This window comes from Rutidosis leptorrhynchoides, chromosome 6, assembly GCF_046630445.1.
Source record: "Rutidosis leptorrhynchoides isolate AG116_Rl617_1_P2 chromosome 6, CSIRO_AGI_Rlap_v1, whole genome shotgun sequence".
Classification (NCBI taxonomy): Eukaryota; Viridiplantae; Streptophyta; class Magnoliopsida; order Asterales; family Asteraceae; genus Rutidosis; species Rutidosis leptorrhynchoides.
The window spans coordinates 185787501-185811404 of record NC_092338.1 but is presented as its reverse complement, the minus strand read 5'-3'; the positions used below and the strand labels follow the sequence as shown (position 1 = coordinate 185811404).

At 34.2% G+C, this 23904-nt stretch overlaps 2 protein-coding genes across 2 annotated transcripts in view; one reads left to right on the top strand and one right to left on the bottom strand.

Annotated features, from left to right (window-relative positions):
• The first annotated feature begins 215 nt into the window (after positions 1-215).
• LOC139852903 (tobamovirus multiplication protein 1) lies at positions 216-7888 on the top strand. Its single transcript, XM_071842244.1, has 13 exons — positions 216-589; positions 1438-1488; positions 1723-1756; positions 1835-1921; positions 2012-2063; positions 3054-3219; positions 5324-5419; positions 5599-5659; positions 5974-6038; positions 6295-6369; positions 6468-6543; positions 6888-7051; positions 7562-7888. Exons 1-13 carry the CDS (start codon positions 440-442, stop codon positions 7583-7585), a joined length of 1101 nt encoding a protein of 366 aa, XP_071698345.1. The 5' UTR covers positions 216-439; the 3' UTR covers positions 7586-7888.
• A 228-nt stretch (positions 7889-8116) lies between these two features.
• The window catches only part of LOC139854303 (uncharacterized), a 48470-nt gene continuing 32682 nt past the window's right edge, over positions 8117-23904 (bottom strand). The window contains exon 6 of the mRNA XM_071843615.1: positions 8117-8125. Within this exon, the coding sequence (XP_071699716.1) occupies positions 8117-8125 (9 nt within the window). The remainder of the gene's footprint in view (positions 8126-23904) is intronic.

Below are 23904 nucleotides of genomic sequence, written 5' to 3'. Positions count from 1 at the left end.
AACAACAAACAATGTTGTACAAATAGTAATGATTATGAAAACCATTTTATAGAGCTGCCGTGCAACGCACGGGCTCTTAAAATCTAGTCTATGTATAATTTGTGAAAATAAGTTTTTTACATCGAACGTCACATCATTGTCTACGTGTACACATCTTTCTAAAGCCACCACCACTGCAATTTATCAAACGACATTTCATAAGTCAAGATGATGACTCTAACTTTTTCAATAAAAATATTTAAAATTCCAATTTTCAACCCCAACCTTTAGATCCGCCATTACATTACATTCATTCATACAGTCACATACGCACCTCCGCCACTTTGTTTATCAAACCCTAACACACACACACACGCACGCACATATAAAACCTAATTTAATTTAATGTATAAATGAATTTAATTTAAATATAAATATAAATAGATAGGAATTGGATAGAATGGGGTCGGCATGTTTACGGAGTGAAATGATGGTGATTGAAGAAGATACAATTACAGAAGAAGCTGGTTGTTATTCAAAGGCTTTAGTTGCTGTTAATATTTCCCTTGCTTTTATCGATATTGTTATTGCCGTTATTGCATTTTATCAGGTACCTTCTAATCTCAATTCTTAATTAATTAGCTAATTTTTTATTTTGGATTATTAGGTTAATTCATTTTGAAATAAGTGGAAAGTTAGGGGTCAATTACCTCAACTGTTAAAACAGTTTATCATTAAATATATTGTTTATGCAGCTTAATGTCAAATTTTCTTTAGGAATTATTATGCTAAATTTAAATGTGGACTCTGATATCTGAATTTGGATGTAAGAAATGCATTATTAATTTGTTATTGTTATAAGTCTTGTGCTTTTTGTTGTCATTTGAAAATCAAACTCATTGCTAGGTGTGGGCTAACACATTGGTTTGTTCAATATGTTTACTAGTATGATTTTCCATAGGGATTTATATACAATCATGTGAAATAGTATTGAGAGATTATCATCCCACATATGAGATTAGAACTCGAAATGTGCATTTTTCTGATGCATTACTTATCAACATTAGGATCATGAGATGAGACTTCTCTAAATCAGCCACTGTTGCAGCTATAGAAAAATAAGATAAATTTTATATAATTGTTTGAATCGTTTGCATCGATAAAAACTTTCCAAAATTTGCTTGACTGCAAGTGGCTGGTGTAAGGTTTGACCTCTTTATATGTTTTCATGGAGAGTTTCATTAAAAATTCTACATTTTATATACACGAGCATATGCGTTTTTGTAGTTATTCTAGTTTCTACTATGGACATGTAGGTGATAATACATAATAAAATCTTGTAAAAGTAATTAAGTATTGATGTTTATTGCTTACATTTTCAATTCACGTACTAGTATCCTAAATGTGCATTTTTGTTTAGTACGAGCAATTGATTGATATCTTGTAACCTTGTGTCAGCTGTTGAGAATTCATTCTAGGACTCCACAAAGGGGATGGACTCGCCAGAAAGTGAGTAATAACTATTTATTAAGGTTTATATGTCACGACTCAATACTGCTAGCGTTGCATATATATGTTTAAATTTGACACAAGATCCTTCAAAACAGAGGACTTGCCAACTCCATTATTGATAACTCACATAAATTTGTACTGCTAACACATAAGAAATCAATTTTAATACATACGTTGAACATGTTTTAATCTAATTAAAGTAGCTCATACTAATAAATTTAAAATCCGCAGGTGTTTCATCTGATGATTGGTTCATCCAACACGGGTAAAATATTTGGACTTGTTCATTGTGACGTTTCGAGACAGTAAATTTTCTTATGCTATTAAATTTTCTTTCTGGCAGGCTATGGTGTTTATTTTATATTAACACTTGTTGCTGCTTGTAAGAACTGGATTTGCTGGTCAAACTCTTGTGGTTTTGTGGTTATGGGTATGCCTCTTCTCTATTGTGTCACATAGAAAGTACCTGATGACAAAATAAGCCTTTGAATAAATATTAGCTTTTACTTTTATTTTGCAGCATTGCCCAAGATTCTATTTCTTGCAGCATTTCTTCTTCTTTTATCTTTCTGGTATGTTCCTTCTGGTATCTGATATCTTGTGAAGATCTGGATTGATTTTTGAGCCTATGATAATAACGTGGCTGTAGATTGATTTATTATGGTTGCAGTCTACTATATCCTGTAGGCAACAGTAGTAGCCAATTAGTAATCACATTTGAGTGAGCCCAGTGTCTATGACTAAACGAATATTAGAGCATTCGTAGTATACATATATAGGTGCTGCGTTAAATGAAAAGGCTAAATCCGTGAGAACGTAAGAATGACTTCAAAAACACTTTCTAAATATCCAAGACATTTTATATCGTAAAATTCTTTTTGGAGCTCTGTATTCAAATAACTTTCAGATACTATTTTTTTAATTATAAAAACAATTTGACCTTTTTATTTTTTATTATTTCTTTGGATTCATAGTAATTACATTTAATAACTTGATACTCACATGAATAATATGTAAGTATTAAGTCCTGTTTTGTGATTATCTTGAACCCTTGATTGTCACATTATAAAATTGAATAATCACACGTGATTATCATGTTACACTTTATGATTATGTTGAATAATCACGACGGTAACAATTGTAAAAAAGTTTTAAGAATTAATTCTTTTTTTTTTCTTCATAGTTTCCTAAAGTCATTATAATATGAATCATTTATTCATTTTAGATATACGTGTTTCGGATAATCAAAACGTGTTTTTAAAGTCATTCTTACGGTCTCACAATATTTAGTATTTGAACCCTCATTTACACACACACACACACACACACACAGAGAGAGAGAGAGAGAGAGAGAGAGAGAGAGAGAGAGAGTCATTGTATGTATATTAAGAAAAAACATAAAAAAACCTTAGTCTTGTGATGAATTGTCTTCTGGAATCTAGATCTTATATTGTACATGCATATTTTGTATATATAATTTTCTTTGTAAAAAATTATAGTAGGTACGTTGAAATCAACTGCACTATCACGAGATAAAATTATGTTTCTTTTTTATGTTATAGGGTTGACCTGTGCCATCAGGCAAATGATGAAGAAGAGGATGAAGGTAGTCCTCGGGAACCTTTGTTAGAGAAAGCAAACAAGCCCATTTTGAAGGGTAATAGACGGAGAAGATGTTGCAATTTTCGAGTCTTCCCTGTTGGCAATCGTCAACAAGTCGTGATACTGGTATGCTACCAACATACATCCATGACACTTAAAAACTTTTTCTTTCAAAAAAAAATCAGTGGAAGTGTTTTCTCTTAGTGTGCATTATGGAAAACGTCCATATTGAGTCTTAAGAGTTTATCCCATTTTTAGGCGGGATTTATATGGGCTATGTAGCATCAAATCGACATAGCCATTCACCAATTTCAAGGTGTACTAGATTGGAGTTATCATCTTTTTCATTTTGTATAGCGGGATAGGGTAAACAGCTAAGGTTTTCCATCTCTAGGCTTCATTGGGAAGGGAGTATATTTGCTAACATGTACGCGGATTAGCCGGATTATCTCGTGACTAGACCTGGTAAACAAGACCCAAAACCCAAAGTTTCAAAAATGGGTCCATTGGGTTTACTTGAAAACCCAAATGGGTCCAAACACATAATATAATATTAAAAATTACTTGACCTAAATAGGTCCAATGACATATAGAAAATTACTTGAAGAACCAAATGGGTTTACTTCAAAAGATGCGATTTCGACACGCGATTTCGACGCGCCTTTATTGAGTGCATTTTCGAGCCGCTTTTTTCGACGCTCGTTTTCGCCCAGCATTTTCGAGGCGCGTTATTCGACGCGTGTTTTCGAAGCGCGTTTTTCGACGCCCGGTTTTGACGAGTCGTGACCGGTTCCAACTTCTTTTTGTTTTATTCTGGCCACCCCAAGATATGCGCAGTGAAGGTTTGAACCCTCTTATGAGGATATTAGAAAATATCATAATCCCAACCACTAGGCTATTTTGTGTTGGTTATTTTATAACGTGATAGAATCCATGTAAACTTTTAAGAATTAATCCCGTTTTTTAATGTTGAATATATGGGTTACTTTAGACAAAGTCGACTTAGCCTTTCTTTAGGGTATACTTGCTTTGTAACAAGTAAATAATAGACATTTACTCCAACCGTTGGAGAGTATCATCTCCAGATATGCTTTCTGGCAATCCATTGGTTGCACAAGTACTTCGCCAAATGCTTTAAAATCGGAAAACAAATAGTGCTTACAAACTATTTCTTTCATTGAGTGAGTTGAAGTTTTCCTGTTCACAAGAGAAATTGTAGAAATGTGCAATCTAATATACATAAATGATATTGAAATCAGTTTAACCTTTTTTATATGATAACTGTTAACTTTTTACATAACCTGAATAACAGTTTAAAGAAAAAACTTTAGCTGCTCTTAAAGTTTAATAAAAAAATTAGTGTTTTGTCATACCTTTTTATCTGCACTTAAGTTGATCAGTTTTTTATTTAATTTTTGAGGAGTAATTGACCATATCGATGATTTGGGACACAGAAGTCAATCTTTAGCATTGAAATGAAAATTAGTTGGATGTTTCACACTAGATAACATTTTATTATTTGTTTTGTATTGTTGCTATGAAGATTTAATTATTCTTCCATGTTAGTGTACCAAATTACCAGTTGTTCAGACTTGCATGCCATTGCATAAAACAACAACAACAACAATACCCAATCCCGCGCCTGCGAGGTATGGGGGAGGTAAGATGTAGACAATCCTTCCTCTACCCTAAACTAGAAGAGAAGTCGTTTCTGTTACCACGAGTCGAGAGAATTCTCCACCCACGGGAAAGGAAATTCATCCCCCTCTCTACTCCAGGGTAGAGAGATTGCTTCCGTGAGGACCTCCGGCTAAAAAGGACCTTTTTTTTTTTTTTTTTTAATCTATATATTTATCTATATATTTTATTATTATTATTATTATTTTTTATTTATCTTTGTATTTTTTAATTTATTTTTTAATTTCTATTTTTTAGTTTCTTTGTATTTTTTAATTTATTTTTTAATTTCTATTTTTTAGTAAAAGTAAAGTCATATCAACAGATTGTTTAATATTCATAATTTACTACTCTGAGAAAAGATCATACTTATATTTTACCATTAGATTTTGATGATCCATGAAATGAAGATTCTAAACCATAGTTGGCTAGTTGCTGCTATTAACTAAATGTGGATCTATGAAAAAATAAAGCAATAAATCATGTTCCATCATTCGTGTGTATTTGTTTCATGTTAATCTTTGAAATCTTCATCAATGATTCTTTTGAACAGGTGACTCTATTAATATTTGTGATAATGTTGGCATCAGCTGTTCTTATCTGGATCGGCCTGGGAAAGAATCCTATTGATTCATCAGTTGTGGCACGGGTATGAATTATCAGTGTTTATTCTTATATATCCTTTATTTTTTTTTTACTATATTCAGTGTTTATGATAATACAAACATGACCTATAAATGTAGAACGATCATTAATCTTCTAATTACTATTCTGGCATTGTTCTTTATGCTAGATGAAAAAGGTAGAATAACTGTACATATCGTGCAGGTTTATGTAGATACTTTTGCAATTGCAATGCTTTTACTAGGGGGCGCATTAGCTTGCTACGGTCAGCATCTTTGGTATCTGCTACTATTATTATTTGTGTAATTTTTTCAGTGTTATGTACTAGGTGCTACATATATCTTAGTATCATATTTTGATGCTAGAAAGTATTTTCATGATTATCCCACATACTTTCAAGTGGAATAGTTACTCAAAAATTAAAATATATAATCTTTTTTTGAAAAATGTTGGTAGGTACAAAGATTTTGCTTAGTGCTTGTACGTCCGTATAACATGTTATCTTTCCTAATGATATACTTTTCTTTTAGTCTTGTGAATCCAATCGTCTTAACTTTCTTTTCATTGTATTGTGAACAGGATATGTATTGGTCTCAAAAATGAGTAAAGTGAGATCCGAGAGGACTTCTTCTGAAATGTGGAAGGTAATTTATTCATGTTCCTTCCATAATTGTTCCAAAATATATGACATTGTTTGAGCCAGTGTTGTAGAACTCGGAATTACTATGCGAGTACACGGTTTTTGCAACTCGGGCAGTACTCGGGATTACTCGGAAAATCAGTCAAAATTGGTTAAAAACTCGGTCAACGTCGGTTAAAGTCAATGTCAACATCCGAGTACTCTCCGAGTTGCTCTTCAGTGTTTATTAACTTCATTCATTATGTTGTATTTGTTAGCAGGTTTCTGGACTTGCCATTGTTTCTGTTATTTGTTTTACCTCAAGTTCAATTGTTGCTTTTGTCACAAATATACCAGTACGTAGTTTCTTTTTACTTATATTATGATTATGATGATCTGTCGTTGGGTTCATGCTCCTCAAGGTTTTCTTAAACACTCAACCTTAATGCTGCAGGTGTTGTATCATTGTGATTGGCGGAATATTGGAGGGCTTAATGCCTCTCTTCTACTGATTGTATACTATTTTATAGGTTAAAACTGTTTTTCTTTCTCGTTTTATGTTTTTATTTAGAACAGCAAACACTTGCCCCAGGCCACCTATAATAAAGTGATCAAAATTTATGTACCCATTCTCCAACAACTGTCCTTAAGTAGTTAATCTTTTATTCCTAATCCGTAGTAATAATCAATGCATGAGATTGGGATAGATAATGTCGATGCCAAGGACAATTTGGTAGAATGAAAAATCATTTCTCATAATTTATTTAAAAATAGACAAAAACTCTTGGTCAACCTAAACCATTTTGACCTGTAACCCTTGTTGCCCATTTCGTTACCTGTGTGAATTACCATTATTTGACCCGTGTTTCTCCAGGTTCATCGTTGCCTTCAGCTTCTGTATTATGGATAATGAGAGAACTCCCACCTTTAGTTGCGATTCATGTACCCGAAGAATCAGGAACACTTACTTTTGTCAGTGACTATTCACCTACAAGTCAACCTCAACATTGGACAGCTATTACGACTGCACAAAATCAGGTTCAATTGCCTTATTCGTATTTCTATAATACAATTAGTTTAACTTCCTTTATAAGACCATTCTCAAACTACCTTTACCTGGTTCATTTGGCATATTTGTCCAATATGGTAAAAATAGTACTCCATATGCTATTAACTATTTTATGATCAACCCGCCTGTTTCGACCCGTACTTGCTCTGACATGTTTCATGGACTCATTTCTTCTTTCCACCTCTAAAATGGTTCACTCGTCTGTTAATACAATCTTCATAGAATTGTACATTGGGAATTGGGATATCAATTCTTAAAGAGTACTATGAACGACTTTGCACTGCTATATATCTATTAAAGTTTCAGTATTGACATTTTGTGTGGCTATATCTCTTATAAGAAACAGAAAGTTATAGTTTGCACAACCACTTCAATTATATGAATGTTGGTGCTACATTTTTTTCTTTCTGTGAGCATCATCTTTTGATTTGAGTAAAACAATTCAGAAAGTTGAGAACTTTATCTACATTCAACTGCAGATGTCAAGGGCAAGTCCTATATAACTGCAGTTCAACAAGCTACTAACGACATTACTCAACTTGACTACTGAGATAAGAACGCGAATGGAATGGTCCTGATGGGTGTACAAGTTTGAAAGTAAAAGACCCAATTGTTTTGGTGTTTGAAGTACATCCCGCTATGATTTTGATAGTTTAGGTTCTTGTATATATCTGCAATCTCTTTTTTCTTCCTTCAATATCTTCCTTTTTTTTAAGCTTAGTGTTTAAATTGAATGTATGAAATCTTTGCAAACTGCATTAGATGTTGTCTCTATTTTGTTAAGTTATTTTTTTTAACGTTCTTACATCCTCTAGATGAATTAGCGTTATTATATCTCTTAACAATTATATTGCATTATAATAATCTTGTAATCATAAGCAGCACTTAGGTTACATATTTTGTAATGTAATCCAACATGTCTGGTGTATTTTTAAACACAGGGATGAGCATGATACTATATACCGATATTGACTTGTACCACTATTATTTTTATCCTAAAATTGGGATCTAAAACCGGTAGAATCAGTTTTGTATTATGGTACCTGTACAGTAAAAACTAAAAAGATGTATTATACCGTATTGTTGGCTTCTTCCTGTGTTTCTTCTTTTCTATACTTGATGATTTCAGTTTTAGTTAACCTTTTACCTAAGCTTGATTGCAGCTTGATTTTCAGTTTAATATGTTTTTGGTTATAGTCACGTTAGATATGGTACAAATAGTTATGGGTATTAACAAGCTGAACAACTGGCCAAAGTAGACACTAATATATTCACTTTCTTTTATGAGCGGGTAGGTGCTTCACAGTTCACATTCTTACTCGTTGCATTCTTAAATTTTTAGTTTAATGATAATAAATTGATAAAAAAAAATATCATATTTAATGTCATAGGTGAATGAATATACATTGTGCTAGTGTACCCCAACTTAGAGTTTTCCCTTCTCAACTCTAAAGCCAGTGCATTTTCATAGCTATATAAAATATTATACAATACCGCAAATATGTAGCAATATAAATCTAAACCCACTAAAGTAAATTGTTTCAAAACGACAACAACCCCAAAAACTTTTAAAGCCAAACGACATTTCGACCTCTTCGCTGTTATATATTATGTTGATCAGTATGACCCAAAATAATAGTCTCCACTTTTGTTACCATATCAGTATACCACTAAGTACTGAATACCGAATTCTCAAAAATATTATCGAATCCTGTAACATATGTAGTCGGTTGTTACCGATTCGGTAATGTACACTATCTGTAATATCTGAATACAAATGCTCACCACCACAACAACAACAATACCCAATTCCACTAAGGTGGAGTATGAGGGAGGTTAGATGTAGACAGTCCTTTCCTCTACCCTAAAGTAAAAGAGAAGTCATTCCTCCACCCACGGATACCTAACGGTCCCCAGGTAGAGGAAGTCGTCCCTCCCTATTCTGTAGAGCAGAGAGGCTGCTTCCTAGGGACCTCCGACCAGAAAGAACCATGAATTCCGATATGTGAAGTAAAAATATACAAGTAAAGTTGATAAAATAAAAACTTTACCATGAATAATGTATACTCCAATACGATATGTATAAGTAAATAAAGCATGTAACAATATAATGTAATATAACATATAAGTAAAATACGTGAGTGTCAAATATGCAAGTATAACAAGTCATGTAAGTACAATAAGTATACGTAAACATGTTAGTAAGAAGCATGTAGGTGTATAATGCAGTATAAAAAGATGGTATACCATGTAAGCATAGACAAGTAAATATACAATGTTAGCATAAAAACATGAGATATGTAAGTACGTATAATTTAATTGCTATATAATGTAATACAAATATGTAAGCATATAGTGCAATAAAGCATGTGGATATGCTACAATAAGTATAGATATATTTTATATTCATAAAACATGTACAACCAATACGTAAAGTCCCACGAAAAAAAAAGACATAATAATAGACATATATGAAGTGCACACAAGCAAGTAGGCAGGGAATATAATATAAATATATAAAATAAATAAACAATATGTAGAACCTAGTTATCTATTCTAATTCTACACCTCCACAAATTCCTATCATAAGTCATGTCCTCGGTCAATAAGAGCTCCTTCATGTCAAGCTTCAATCTATCCTCCAACCTACGTCTGGGTCTACCCCTTCTCCTTACGACCCCAACAACGAGGGTCTCGACTCTCCTAACCGGGGCTAAAAGTGGGCGCCTCATAACATGCCCGAACCATCTAAGTCGTCATTCCCTCAACTTGTTGGTTATGTTCCCAACTTCCAAGTTCTCCCTAAAAACTCCATTTGGTATCATATCTAGCATGATTTTACCACACGTCCACCTAAGCATCCTCATTTCTGCCACCTCCATCCTCCTCTCTTGGGCTTTCGTCATAAGCCAACACTCTGAGCCGTACAACATGGCCGGTCTGATTGCCACCTTGAAAATTTTTCCTTTCAATTTAAGGGGTACCTTCTTGTCGCACAACACCCCTTTCACTGCCCTCCACTTCAACCATCCTACTCGTATACGATGCGTCACGTCCTCATCTATCCTTCCCGATTTGTGAAGCATCGAGCCTAAATATCTAAAGGACTCTTGTGGAGGTAAAATTTGATCCCCAATTCTGACATCCACTAAATCCTCTTGTTCTTCTTCGCTCGTCTTGAAATCGCATCTAAGGTACTCCGATTTAAGTCTGCTAATCCGTAGGCCATTTGATTCTAGGGCAGTCCTCCATTGCTCTAGACTTCTGTTAAGCTCATCATGGGAGTCCGAAACTAAAACAATATCGTCGGCGAATAATAGGCACCCTGGGATGTTATCTTGTATCCTCTTAGTTAGTTCGTCTAGGATCAAAGCGAAAAGATATGGGCTAAGGGCCGATCCCTGATGTAAACCTACCTCTATAGGGAAAAAATCTGTGTTTCCTACTGTCGTGCGTACGCGAGTCTTCGCCCCATCGTACATATCTCTAATAGTTCTTATATATCTACTTGGGACACCCTTAGCATTAAGAGTCTTCCAAATCAGCTCGCGCGGGACACAGTCATAAGCCTTTTCCAAGTCTAAGAACGCCATGTGTAGGTTCTTTTGTTTTTCCCTATACTTCTCCATAAGTCTTTCAACGATGTGAATCACCTCCATCGACGAGCGTCCTGGCATGAAACCGAATTGGTTCTCTGAAACCTTTGTCTCGCGTCGGAGCCTCGTCTCAATCACTCTCTGTAGTGACCCGAACTTTTCCATGTTTATATATATTAATTGAGATTGATATTTACATGATTAAATGTTTCCAACATGTTAAGCAATCAAACTTGTTAAGACTTGATTAATTGAAATAGGTTTCATATAGACAATTGACCACCCAAGTTGACCGGTGATTCACGAACGTTAAAACTTGTAAAAACTATATGATGACATATATATGGATATATATATAGTTAACATGATACTATGATAAGTAAACATATCATTAAGTATATTAACAATGAACTACATATGTAAAAACAAGACTACTAACTTAATGATTTTTAAACGAGACATATATGTAACGATTATCGTTGTAAAGACATTTAATGTATATATATATCATATTAAGAGATATTCATACATGATAATATCATGATAATATAATAATTTAAAATCTCATTTGATATTATAAACATTGGGTTAACAACATTTAACAAGATCGTTAACCTAAAGGTTTCAAAACAACACTTACATGTAACGACTAACGATGACTTAATGACTCAGTTAAAATGTATATACATGTAGTGTTTTAATATGTATTTATATACTTTTGAAAGACTTCAATACACTTATCAAAATACTTCTACTTAACAAAAATGCTTACAATTACATCCTCGTTCAGTTTCATTAACAATTCTACTCGTATGCACCCGTATTCGTACTCGTACAATACATAGCTTTTAGATGTATGTACTATTGGTATATACACTCCAATGATCAGCTCTTAGCAGCCCATGTGAGTCACCTAACACATGTGGGAACCATCATTTGGCAACTAGCATGAAATATCTCATAAAATTACAAAAATATGAGTAATCATTCATGACTTATTTACATGAAAACAAAATTACATATCCTTTATATCTAATCCATACACCAACGACCAAAAACACCTACAAACACTTTCATTCTTCAATTTTATTCATCTAATTGATCTCTCTCAAGTTCTATCTTCAAGTTCTAAGTGTTCTTCATATATTCTACAAGTTCTAGTTACATAAAATCAAGAATACTTTCAAGTTTGCTAGCTCACTTCCAATCTTGTAAGGTGATCATCCAACCTCAAGAAATCTTTGTTTCTTACAGTAGGTTATCATTCTAATATAAGGTAATAATCATATTCAAACTTTGGTTCAATTTCTATAACTATAACAATCTTATTTCAAGTGATGATCTTACTTGAACTAGTTTTCGTGTCATGATTCTGCTTCAAGAACTTTGAGCCATCCAAGGATCCGTTGAAGCTAGATCCATTTTTTTCTTTTCCAGTAGGTTTATCCAAGGAACTTAAGGTAGTAATGATGTTCATAACATCATTCGATTCATACATATAAAGCTATCTTATTCGAAGGTTTAAACTTGTAATCACTAGAACATAGTTTAGTTAATTCTAAACTTGTTCGCAAACAAAAGTTAATCCTTCTAACTTGACTTTTAAAATCAACTAAACACATGTTCTATATCTATATGATATGCTAACTTAATGATTTAAAACCTGGAAACACGAAAAACACCGTAAAACCGGATTTACGCCGTCGTAGTAACACCGCGGGCTGTTTTGGGTTAGTTAATTAAAAACTATGATAAACTTTGATTTAAAAGTTGTTATTCTGAAAAAAAATTGATTTTTATTATGAACATGAAATTATATCCAAAAATTATGGTTAAACTCAAAGTGGAAGTATGTTTTCTAAAATGGTCATCTAGACGTCGTTCTTTCGACTGAAATGACTACCTTTACAAAAATGACTTGTAACTTATTTTTCCGACTATAAACCTATACTTTTTCCGTTTAGATTCATAAAATAGAGTTCAATATGAAACCATAGCAATTTGATTCACTCAAAACGGATTTAAAATGAAGAAGTTATGGGTAAAACAAGATTGGATAATTTTTCTCATTTTAGCTACGTGAAAATTGGTAACAAATCTATTCCAACCATAACTTAATCAACTTGTATTGAATATTATGTAATCTTGAGATACCATAGACACGTATACAATGTTTCGACCTATCATGTCGTCACATCTATATATATTTTGGAACAACCATAGACACTCTATATGTGAATGTTGGAGTTAGCTATACAGGGTTGAGGTTGATTCCAAAATATATATAGTTTGAGTTGTGATCAATAATGAGATACGTATACACTGGGTCGTGGATTGATTCAAGATAATATTTATCGATTTATTTCTGTACATCTAACTGTGGACAACTAGTTGTAGGTTACTAACGAGGACAGCTGACTTAATAAACTTAAAACATCAAAATATATTAAAAGTGTTGTAAATATATTTTGAACATACTTTGATATATATGTATATATTGTTATAGGTTCGTGAATCAACCAGTGGCCAAGTCTTACTTCCCGACGAAGTAAAAATCTGTGAATGTGAGTTATAGTCCCACTTTTAAAATCTAATATTTTTGGGTTGAGAATACATGCAGGTTTTATAAATGATTTACAAAATAGACACAAGTACGTGAAACTACATTCTATGGTTGAATTATCGAAATCGAATATGCCCCTTTTTATTAAGTTTGGTAATCTAAGAATTAGGGAACAGAAACCCTAATTGACGCGAATCCTAAAGATAGATCTATTGGGCCTAACAAACCCCATCCAAAGTACCGGATGCTTTAGTACTTCGAAATTTATATCATATCCGAAGGGTGTCTCAGAATGATGGGGATATTCTTATATATGTATCTTGTTAATGTCGGTTACCAGGTGTTCACCATATGAATGATTTTTATCTCTATGTATGGGATGTGTATTGAAATATGAAATCTTGTGGTCTATTGTTACGATTTGATATATATATATATAGGTTAAACCTATAACTCACCAACATTTTTGTTGACGTTTAAAGCATGTTTATTCTCAGGTGAATACTAAGAGCTTCCGCTGTTGCATACTAAAATAAGGACAAGATTTGGAGTCCATGTTTGTATGATATTGTGTAAAACCTGCATTCAAGAAACTGATTTCGATGTAACATATTTGTATTGTAAACCATTATGTAATGGTCGTGTGTAAACATGATATTTTAGATTATCATTATTTGATAATCTACGTAAAGCTTTTTAAACCTTTATTGATGAAATAAAGGTTATGGTTTGTTTTAAAATGAATGCAGTCTTTGAAAAACGTCTCATATAGAGGTCAAAACCTCGCAACGAAATCAATTAATATGGAACGTTTTTAATCAATAAGAACGGGACATTTCTGTTGGTATCCGAGCGTTGGTCTTAGAGAACCAGAATTTTGCATTAGTGTGTCTTATCGAGTTTGTTAGGATGCATTAGTGAGTCTGGACTTCGACCGTGTTTACTTGAAAAATGATTGCTTAACAAATTTTGTTGGAAACTATATATTTTTAACATGTGAATATTATGTGATATATTAATCTCTTAACGCGTTTGATATTATGTGATAGATGTCTACCTCTAGAACAAGTCCCATTGACTCACCTAATAATAATGAAGAGTCAAATGTAAATTGGAATGATTCGTGGACTGATTCACAAGTTCTCGAAGAGGAACCGGAAGAAGAGTCGGAACCGGAAGAAGAATCAGAACCGGAAGAAGAATCGGAACCGGATGAAGAAATAGAACCGGTGGGGGAAATAATAAAACGGTTAAGTAAAAGAAAATCCTCAACCAACTGACCAAGGTTAATTATGGTCAATGGTGTTTCCGCCAAGGAAGCAAAATATTGGGAGGATTACCAATTCTCCGATGAATCGGATTCCGACGAGAATTCCGATGATGTTATAGAAATTACCCCAACTGAATTTAAAAAGGCAAAAGAAAATAATAAGGGAAAGGGCATAAAAATAGAGAAATCTAATTCCAACCCCGATGAACTTTATATGTATCGTCAACCCCCGAAGTCCTTAAGTTGTAACAATGACCCGGGAACCTCTAAACCACCAGGTTTTTCTAAACCAATGTGGAAAACGACGGCTCGTATTAGGGGAACATCATATATCCCTAGAAACTTGGCAAAACGAACCAAAACCGAAGAAGAAGAAACAAGCGAGTCGGAATAAGATAATTGTATTCGTGTGGTGTAATATATGTAATATAGTGTGCTTATGCTTTATGATATATGTAAAAATTGCTTGTATTAATAAGTATTTTTTTTATGAATCTAACTCTTGTCTATTTTACAGTATAAAAACACAAAATTGATAGACAACCTAATATTTTAAGAGACCTACCCGGAGACATGATTGATGAAATCTTGTCTAGAGTCGGTCAGAATTCTTCGGCACAACTATTTAAGGCGAGATCAGTTTGTAAGACATTCGAAGAACGTTCCAAGAATGCCTTGGTTTATAAAAGGCTTTCGTTCGAAAGATGGGGATATCACATTGGGAAATCCATAAGTTACGATGTGTTTACTTTGACGCATATATTGCGGGGAACCCAAATGCTATTTTACGCAATGGGTTAAGAAATTATTTTGATTCAATATATCCGAATATTGGACTTCGTGATTTAGAAAAAGCGACTAACATGAAACATAAAGAAGCATGTTATGCTTACGGATTAGTAATGTTCGCTTCTCACCAAAGTGAGAACAAGAACATCGGGCTACAACTATTAAACAAAACGTTCCCACAAGTGACGGAGTCGGTAATTGGGGTAAGAAATGAGGTTTTTAGATTGTTACGGGACTGTTGGACATTACGTAACCCTCGTCCCTTTGACGACGTTACAACACGCTGTCTTATCAACGGCCATAACGGTTATGTTCCACAAGACCAAGGATGGGAAGTAATCCTAGTAAAACCAGAATGCATGACTTGTTTCTGGACGTATGAATTACGTGTCTTTATTGCCTTTGCTGAACGACTTGTGTACTAGCTAGAATTATCTTCACAACCATCTTGTATCAAATTTATTGTGTGCTATATTTCATGCTATATGTAAAATAAGCGGTATTGTAAGTTTGTAAAATATTGTGTAAAAGTTTGAACGCGAAATATTATTATAATCAGTTTTTCATATAGAATTGTAGTAGTTGAATTGTATATTAGCTACTAAGTATGAACTTAACGGGTAGGTACTACCCGAATTTAAACTTATAAAACGCTAATATGAAGAAAAAGCTTTTATAAATGAGTTCATATTATGCTACGAAATACTATTAACTACTCTTAATATTCTGTATGATTAACTTGTTCCATTTGACTATTTTGAAGGAAATGGCATCGAATACTCGACACACCGTGAATATGAATGAAGAGGAATTCCGTATTTTTCTAGCTTCAAACATAGCCGTAGTACAGGCTGCGCTACATACCAACAATAACCTTGGATCTAGCAGTACAGGAAATCGTGTAGGATGCACCTACAAAGAATTCACTACCTGCAAACCTTTGGAATTTGTTGGAACCGAAGGACCGATCGGATTGAAACGGTGGACCGAGAAGGTCGAATCGGTGTTTGCCATAAGTAAGTGTACTGAAGAGGAAAAAGTGAAGTACGCTACGCATACCTTCACAAGTTCTGCGTTAACATGGTGGAATACCTATCTAGAGCAAGTGGGACAAGACGATGCGTACGCACTACCATGGTCAGCATTCAAGCACTTGATGAACGAGAAGTACCGTCCCAGAACTGAGGTCAATAAGCTCAAGACAGAACTTAGAGGGTTACGAACCCAAAGATTTGATGTTACCACGTACGAAAGATGATTCACAGAATTGTGCCTATTGTGTCCGGGAGCATTCGAAGATGAGGAAGAGAAGATCGACGCGTTTGTGAAAGGATTACCGGAAAGAATCCAAGAAGATATAAGTTTACACGAGTCCGCCTCCATACAACAGGCATGTAGAATGGCTCACAAACTAGTGAACCAGATTGAAGAAAGAATTAAAGAACAGACTGCTGAAGAGGCCAATGTGAAGCAAGTCAAAAGAAAGTGGGAGGAAAACGGTGATAAGAATCACCAATACAACAACAACAGCAATTACAACAATAATCGCAACAATTATCCCAACAATCGCAACATCAATTGCAACTACAACAAACGGCCCAACAACAACAACAACAACAACAATAGCAACTACAACAATCATCCCAACAACAATAATAACCGCAACAACAACAACAACAATCAGAAGCAGCTATGCCAAAGGTGTGAAAAGTATCACTCGGGGTTCTGCACTAAATTTTGCAACAAGTGTAAAAGAAATGGTCATAGCGCGGCGAAGTGTGAGGTCTACGGACCAGGGGTTAATAGAACGAAAGGAACAAATGGTGTCGGAACGAGTAATGGCGGAGCAAGTAGTGTCGGAGCAAGTTATGCCAATGTAGTTTGTTATAAATGTGGAAAATCGGGCCACATTATTAGAAATTGCCCGAACCAGGAGAACACGAATGGACAAGGCCGCGGAAGAGTTTTCAATATTAATGCGGCAGAGGCACAGGAAGACCCGGAGCTTGTTACGGGTACGTTTCTTATTGACAATAAATCTGCTTACGTTTTATTTGATTCGGGTGCTGATAGAAGCTATATGAGTAGAGATTTTTGTGCTAAATTAAGTTGTCCATTGACGCCTTTGGATAGTAAATTTTTACTCGAATTAGCAAATGGTAAATTAATTTCAGCAGATAATATATGTCAGAATCGAGAAATTAAACTGGTTAGCGAAACATTAAGATTGATTTGATACCAGTAGAGTTAGGGAGTTTTGATGTGATAATCGGTATGGACTGGTTGAAAGAAGTGAAAGCAGAGATCGTTTGTTACAAAAATGCAATTCGCATTATACGAGAAAAAGGAAAACCCTTAATGGTGTACGGAGAAAAGGGCAACACGAAGCTACATCTTATTAGTAATTTGAAGGCACAAAAACTAATAAGAAAAGGTTGCTATGCTGTTCTAGCACACGTCGAGAAAGTACAAACTGAAGAAAAGAGCATCAATGATGTTCCCATTGCAAAAGAATTTCCAGATGTATTTCCGAAAGAATTACCGGGATTACCCCCACATCGATCCGTTGAATTTCAAATAGATCTTGTACCAGGAGCTGCACCAATAGCTCGTGCTCCTTACAGACTCGCACCCAGTGAGATGAAAGAACTGCAAAGCCAATTACAAGAACTTTTAGAGCGTGGTTTCATTCGACCAAGCACATCACCGTGGGGAGCTCCTGTTTTGTTTGTCAAGAAGAAAGATGGTACATTCAGGTTGTGTATCGACTACCGAGAGTTGAACAAACTTACCATCAAGAACCGCTACCCACTACCGAGAATCGATGACTTATTTGATCAACTACAAGGCTCGTCTGTTTATTCAAAGATTGACTTACGTTCCGGGTATCATCAAATGCGGGTGAAAGAAGATGATACTCCAAAGACTGCTTTCAGAACACGTTACGGTCATTACGAGTTTATGGTCATGCCGTTTGGTTTAACTAATGCACCAGCTGTGTTCATGGACCTTATGAACCAAGTGTGTGGACCATACCTTGACAAGTTTGTCATTGTTTTCATTGATGACATACTTATTTACTCAAAGAATGACCAAGAACACGGTGAACATTTGAGAAAGGTGTTAGAAGTATTGAGGAAGGAAGAATTGTACGCTAAGTTTTCAAAGTGTGCATTTTGGTTGGAAGAAGTTCAATTCCTCGGTCACATAGTGAACAAAGAAGGTATTAATGTGGATCCGGCAAAGATAGAAACTGTTGAAAAGTGGGAAACCCCGAAAACTCCGAAACACATACGCCAGCTTTTAGGACTAGCTGGTTACTACAGAAGGTTCATCCAAGACTTTTCCAGAATAGCAAAACCCTTGACTGCATTAACGCATAAAGGGAAGAAATTTGAATGGAATGATGAACAAGAGAAAGCGTTTCAGTTATTGAAGAAAAAGCTAAATACGGCACCTATATTTTCATTGCCTGAAGGGAATGATGATTTTGTGATTTATTGTGACACATCAAAGCTGTATTAATGCAACGAACGAAGGTGATTGCTTACGTGTCTAGACAATTGAAGATTCACGAGCAAAATTATATGACGCATGATTTGGAATTAGGCGCGGTTGTTTTTGCATTAAAGACTTGGAGGCACTACTTATATGGGGTCAAAAGTATTATATATACCGACCACAATAGTCTTCAACACATATTTAATCAGAAACAACTGAATATGAGGCAGCGTAGGTGGATTGAATTGTTGAATGATTACGACTTTGAGATTCGTTACCACCCGGGGAAGGCAAATGTGGTAGCCGACGCCTTGAGCAGAAAGGACAGAGAACCCATTCGAGTAAAATCTATGAATATAATGATTCACACTAACCTTACTACTCAAATAAAGGAGGCACAACAAGGAGTTTTAAAAGAAGGAAATTTAAAGGATGAAATACCCAAAGGATCGGAGAAGCATCTTAATATTCGGGAAGACGGAACCCGGTATAGGGCTGAAAGAATTTGGGTACCAAAATTTGGAGATATGAGAGAAATGGTACTTAGAGAAGCTCATAAAACCAGATACTCAATACATCCTGGAACGGGAAAGATGTACAAGGATCTTAAGAAACATTTTTGGTGGCCAGGTATGAAAGCCGATATTGCTAAATATGTAGGAGAATGTTTGACGTGTTCTAAGGTCAAAGCTGAACATCAGAAACCATCAGGTCTACTACAACAACCTGAAATCCCGGAATGGAAATGGGAAAACATTACCATGGATTTAATTACTAAATTGCCAAGGACTGCAAGTGGTTATGATACTATTTGGGTAATAGTTGATCGTCTCACCAAGTCAGCACACTTCCTGCCAATAAGAGAAGATGACAAGATGGAGAAGTTAGCACGACTGTATTTGAAGGAAGTCGTCTCCAGACATGGAATACCAATCTCTATTATCTCTGATAGGGATGGCAGATTTATTTCAAGATTCTGGCAGACATTACAGTAAGTATTAGGAACTCGTCTAGACATGAGTACTGCCTATCATCCACAAACTGATGGGCAGAGCGAAAGGACGATACAAACGCTTGAAGACATGCTACGAGTATGTGTTATTGATTTCGGAAACAGTTGGGATCGACATCTACCGTTACCAGAATTTTCCTACAACAACAGCTACCATTCAAGCATTGAGATGGCGCCGTTTGAAGCACTTTATGGTAGAAAGTGCAGGTCTCCAATTTGTTGGAGTGAAGTGGGAGATAGACAGATTACGGGTCCGGAGATTATACAAGAAACTACCGAGAAGATCATCCAAATTCAACAACGGTTGAAAACCGCCCAAAGTCGACAAAAGAGCTACGCTGACATTAAAAGAAAAGATATAGAATTTGAAATTGGAGAGATGGTCATGCTTAAAGTTGCACCTTGGAAAGGCGTTGTTCGATTTGGTAAACGAGGGAAATTAAATCCAAGGTATATTGGACCATTCAAGATAATTGATCGTGTCGGACCAGTAGCTTACCGACTTGAGTTACCTCAACAACTCGCGGCTGTACATAACACTTTCTACGTCTCGAATTTTAAGAAATATTTTGCTAAAGAAGATCTCACTATTCTGTTAGATGAAATCCAAATCAACGAAAAACTTCAATTCATCGAAGAACCCGTCGAAATAATGGATCGTGAGGTTAAAAGACTTAAGCAAAACAAGATACCAGTTGTTAAGGTTCAATGGAATGCTCGTAGAGGACCCGAGTTCACCTGAGAGCATGAAGATCAGATGAAGAAGAAATACCCGCATCTATTTCCAGAAGATTCGTCAACACCTTCAACAGCTTAAAATTTCGGGACGAAATTTATTTAACGGGTAGGTACTGTAGTGACCCGAACTATTCCATGTTTATATATATTAATTGAGATTGATATTTACATGATTAAATGTTTCTAACATGTTAAGAAATCAAACTTGTTAAGACTTGATTAATTAAAATAGGTTTCATATAGACAATTGACCACCCAAGTTGACTGGTGATTCACGAACGTTAAAACTTGTAAAAACTATATGATGACATATATATGGATATATATATAGTTAATATGATACTATGATAAGTAAACATATCATTAAGTATATTAACAATGAACTACATATGTAAAAACAAGACTACTAACTTAATGATTTTTAAACGAGACATATATGTAACGATTATCGTTGTAAAGACATTTAATGTATATATATCATATTAAGAGATATTCATACATGATAATATCATGATAATATAATAATTTAAAATCTCATTTGATATTATAAACATTGGGTTAACAACATTTAACAAGATCGTTAACCTAAAGGTTTCAAAACAACACTTACATGTAACGACTAACGATGACTTAACGACTCAGTTAAAATGTATATACAAGTAGTGTTTTAATATGTATTTATATACTTTTGAAAGACTTCAAAATACTTCTACTTAACAAAAATGCTTACAATTACATCCTCGTTCAGTTTCATCAACAATTCTACTCGTATGCACCCGTATTCGTACTCGTACAATACATAGCTTTTAGATGTATGTACTATTGGTATATACACTCCAATGATCAGATCTTAGCAGCCCATGTGAGTCACCTAACACATGTGGGAACCATCATTTGGCAACTAGCATGAAATATCTCATAAAATTACAAAAATATGAGTAATCATTCATGACTTATTTACATGAAAATAAAATTACATATCCTTTATATCTAATCCATACACCAACGACCAAAAACACCTACAAACACTTTCATTCTTCAATTTTATTCATCTAATTGATCTCTCTCAAGTTCTATCTTCAAGTTCTAAGTGTTCTTCATATATTCTACAAGTTCTAGTAAAATCAAGAATACTTTCAAGTTTGCTAGCTCACTTCCAATCTTGTAAGGTGATCATCCAACCTCAAGAAATCTTTGTTTCTTACAGTAGGTTATCATTCTAATACAAGGTAATAATCATATTCAAACTTTGGTTCAATTTCTATAACTATAACAATCTTATTTCAAGTGATGATCTTACTTGAACTTGTTTTCGTGTCATGATTCTGCTTCAAGAACTTCGAGCCATCCAAGGATCCGTTGAAGCTAGATCCATTTTTCTCTTTTCCAGTAGGTTTATCCAAGGAACTTAAGGTAGTAATGATTTTCATAACATCATTCGATTCATACATATAAATCTATCTTATTCGAAGGTTTAAACTTGTAATCACTAGAACATAGTTTAGTTAATTCTAAACTTGTTCGCAAACAAACGTTAATCCTTCTAACTTGACTTTTAAAATCAACTAAAAACATGTTCTATATCTATATGATATGCTAACTTAATGATTTAAAACCTGGAAACACGAAAAACACCGTAAAACCGGATTTACGCCGTCGTAGTAACACCGCGGGCTGTTTTGGGTTAGTTAATTAAAAACTATGATAAACTTTGATTTAAAAGTTGTTATTCTGAAAAAAAAATGATTTTTATTATGAACATGAAACTATATCCAAAAATTATGGTTAAACTCAAAGTGGAAGTATGTTTTCTAAAATGGTCATCTAGACGTCGTTCTTTCGACTGAAATGACTACCTTTACAAAAACGACTTGTAACTTATTTTTCCGACTATAAACCTATACCTTTTCTGTTTAGATTCATAAAATAGAGTTCAATATGAAACCATAGCAATTTGATTCACTCAAAACGGATTTAAAATGAAGAAGTTATGGGTAAAACAAGATTGGATAATTTTTCTCATTTTAGCTACGTGAAAATTGGTAACAAATCTATTCCAACCATAACTTAATCAACTTGTATTGAATATTATGTAATCTTGAGATACCATAGACACGTATACAATGTTTCGACCTATCATGTCGACACATCTATATATATTTCGGAACAACCATAGACACTCTATATGTGAATGTTGGAGTTAGCTATACAGGGTTGAGGTTGATTCCAAAATATATATAGTTTGAGTTGTGATCAATACTGAGATACGTATACACTGGGTCGTGGATTGATTCAAGATAATATTTATCGATTTATTTCTGTACATCTAACCGTGGACAACTAGTTGTAGGTTACTAACGAGGACAGCTGACTTAATAAACTTAAAACATCAAAATATATTAAAAGTGTTGTAAATATATTTTGAACATACTTTGATATATATGTATATATTGTTATAGGTTCGTGAATCAACCAGTGGCCAAGTCTTACTTCCCGACGAAGTAAAAATCTGTGAATGTGAGTTATAGTCCCACTTTTAAAATCTAATATTTTTGGGATGAGAATACATGCAGGTTTTATAAATGATTTACAAAATAGACACAAGTACGTGAAACTACATTCTATGGTTGAATTATCGAAATCGAATATGCCCCTTTTTATTAAGTCTGGTAATCTAAGAATTAGGGAACAGACACCCTAATTGACGCGAATCCTAAAGATAGATCTATTGGGCCTAACAAACTCCATCCAAAGTACCGGATGCTTTAGTACTTCGAAATTTATATCATATCCGAAGGGTGTCCCGGAATGATGGGGATATTCTTATATATGCATCTTGTTAATGTCGGTTACCAGGTGTTCACCATATGAATGATTTTTATCTCTATGTATGGGATGTGTATTGAAATATGAAATCTTGTGGTCTATTATTACGATTTGATATATATATATATATAGGTTAAACCTATAACTCACCAACATTTTTGTTGACGTTTAAAGCATGTTTATTCTCAGGTGAATACTAAGAGCTTCCGCTGTTGCATACTAAAATAAGGACAAGATTTGGAGTCCATGTTTGTATGATATTGTGTAAAAATTGCATTCAAGAAACTGATTTTGATGTAACATATTTGTATTGTAAACCATTATGTAATGGTCGTGTGTAAACAGGATATTTTAGATTATCATTATTTGATAATCTACGTAAAGCTTTTTAAACCTTTATTGATGAAATAAAGGTTATGGTTTGTTTTAAAATGAATGCAGTCTTTGAAAAACGTCTCATATAGAGGTTAAAACCTTGCAACGAAATCAATTAATATGGAACGTTTTTAATCAATAAGAACGGGACA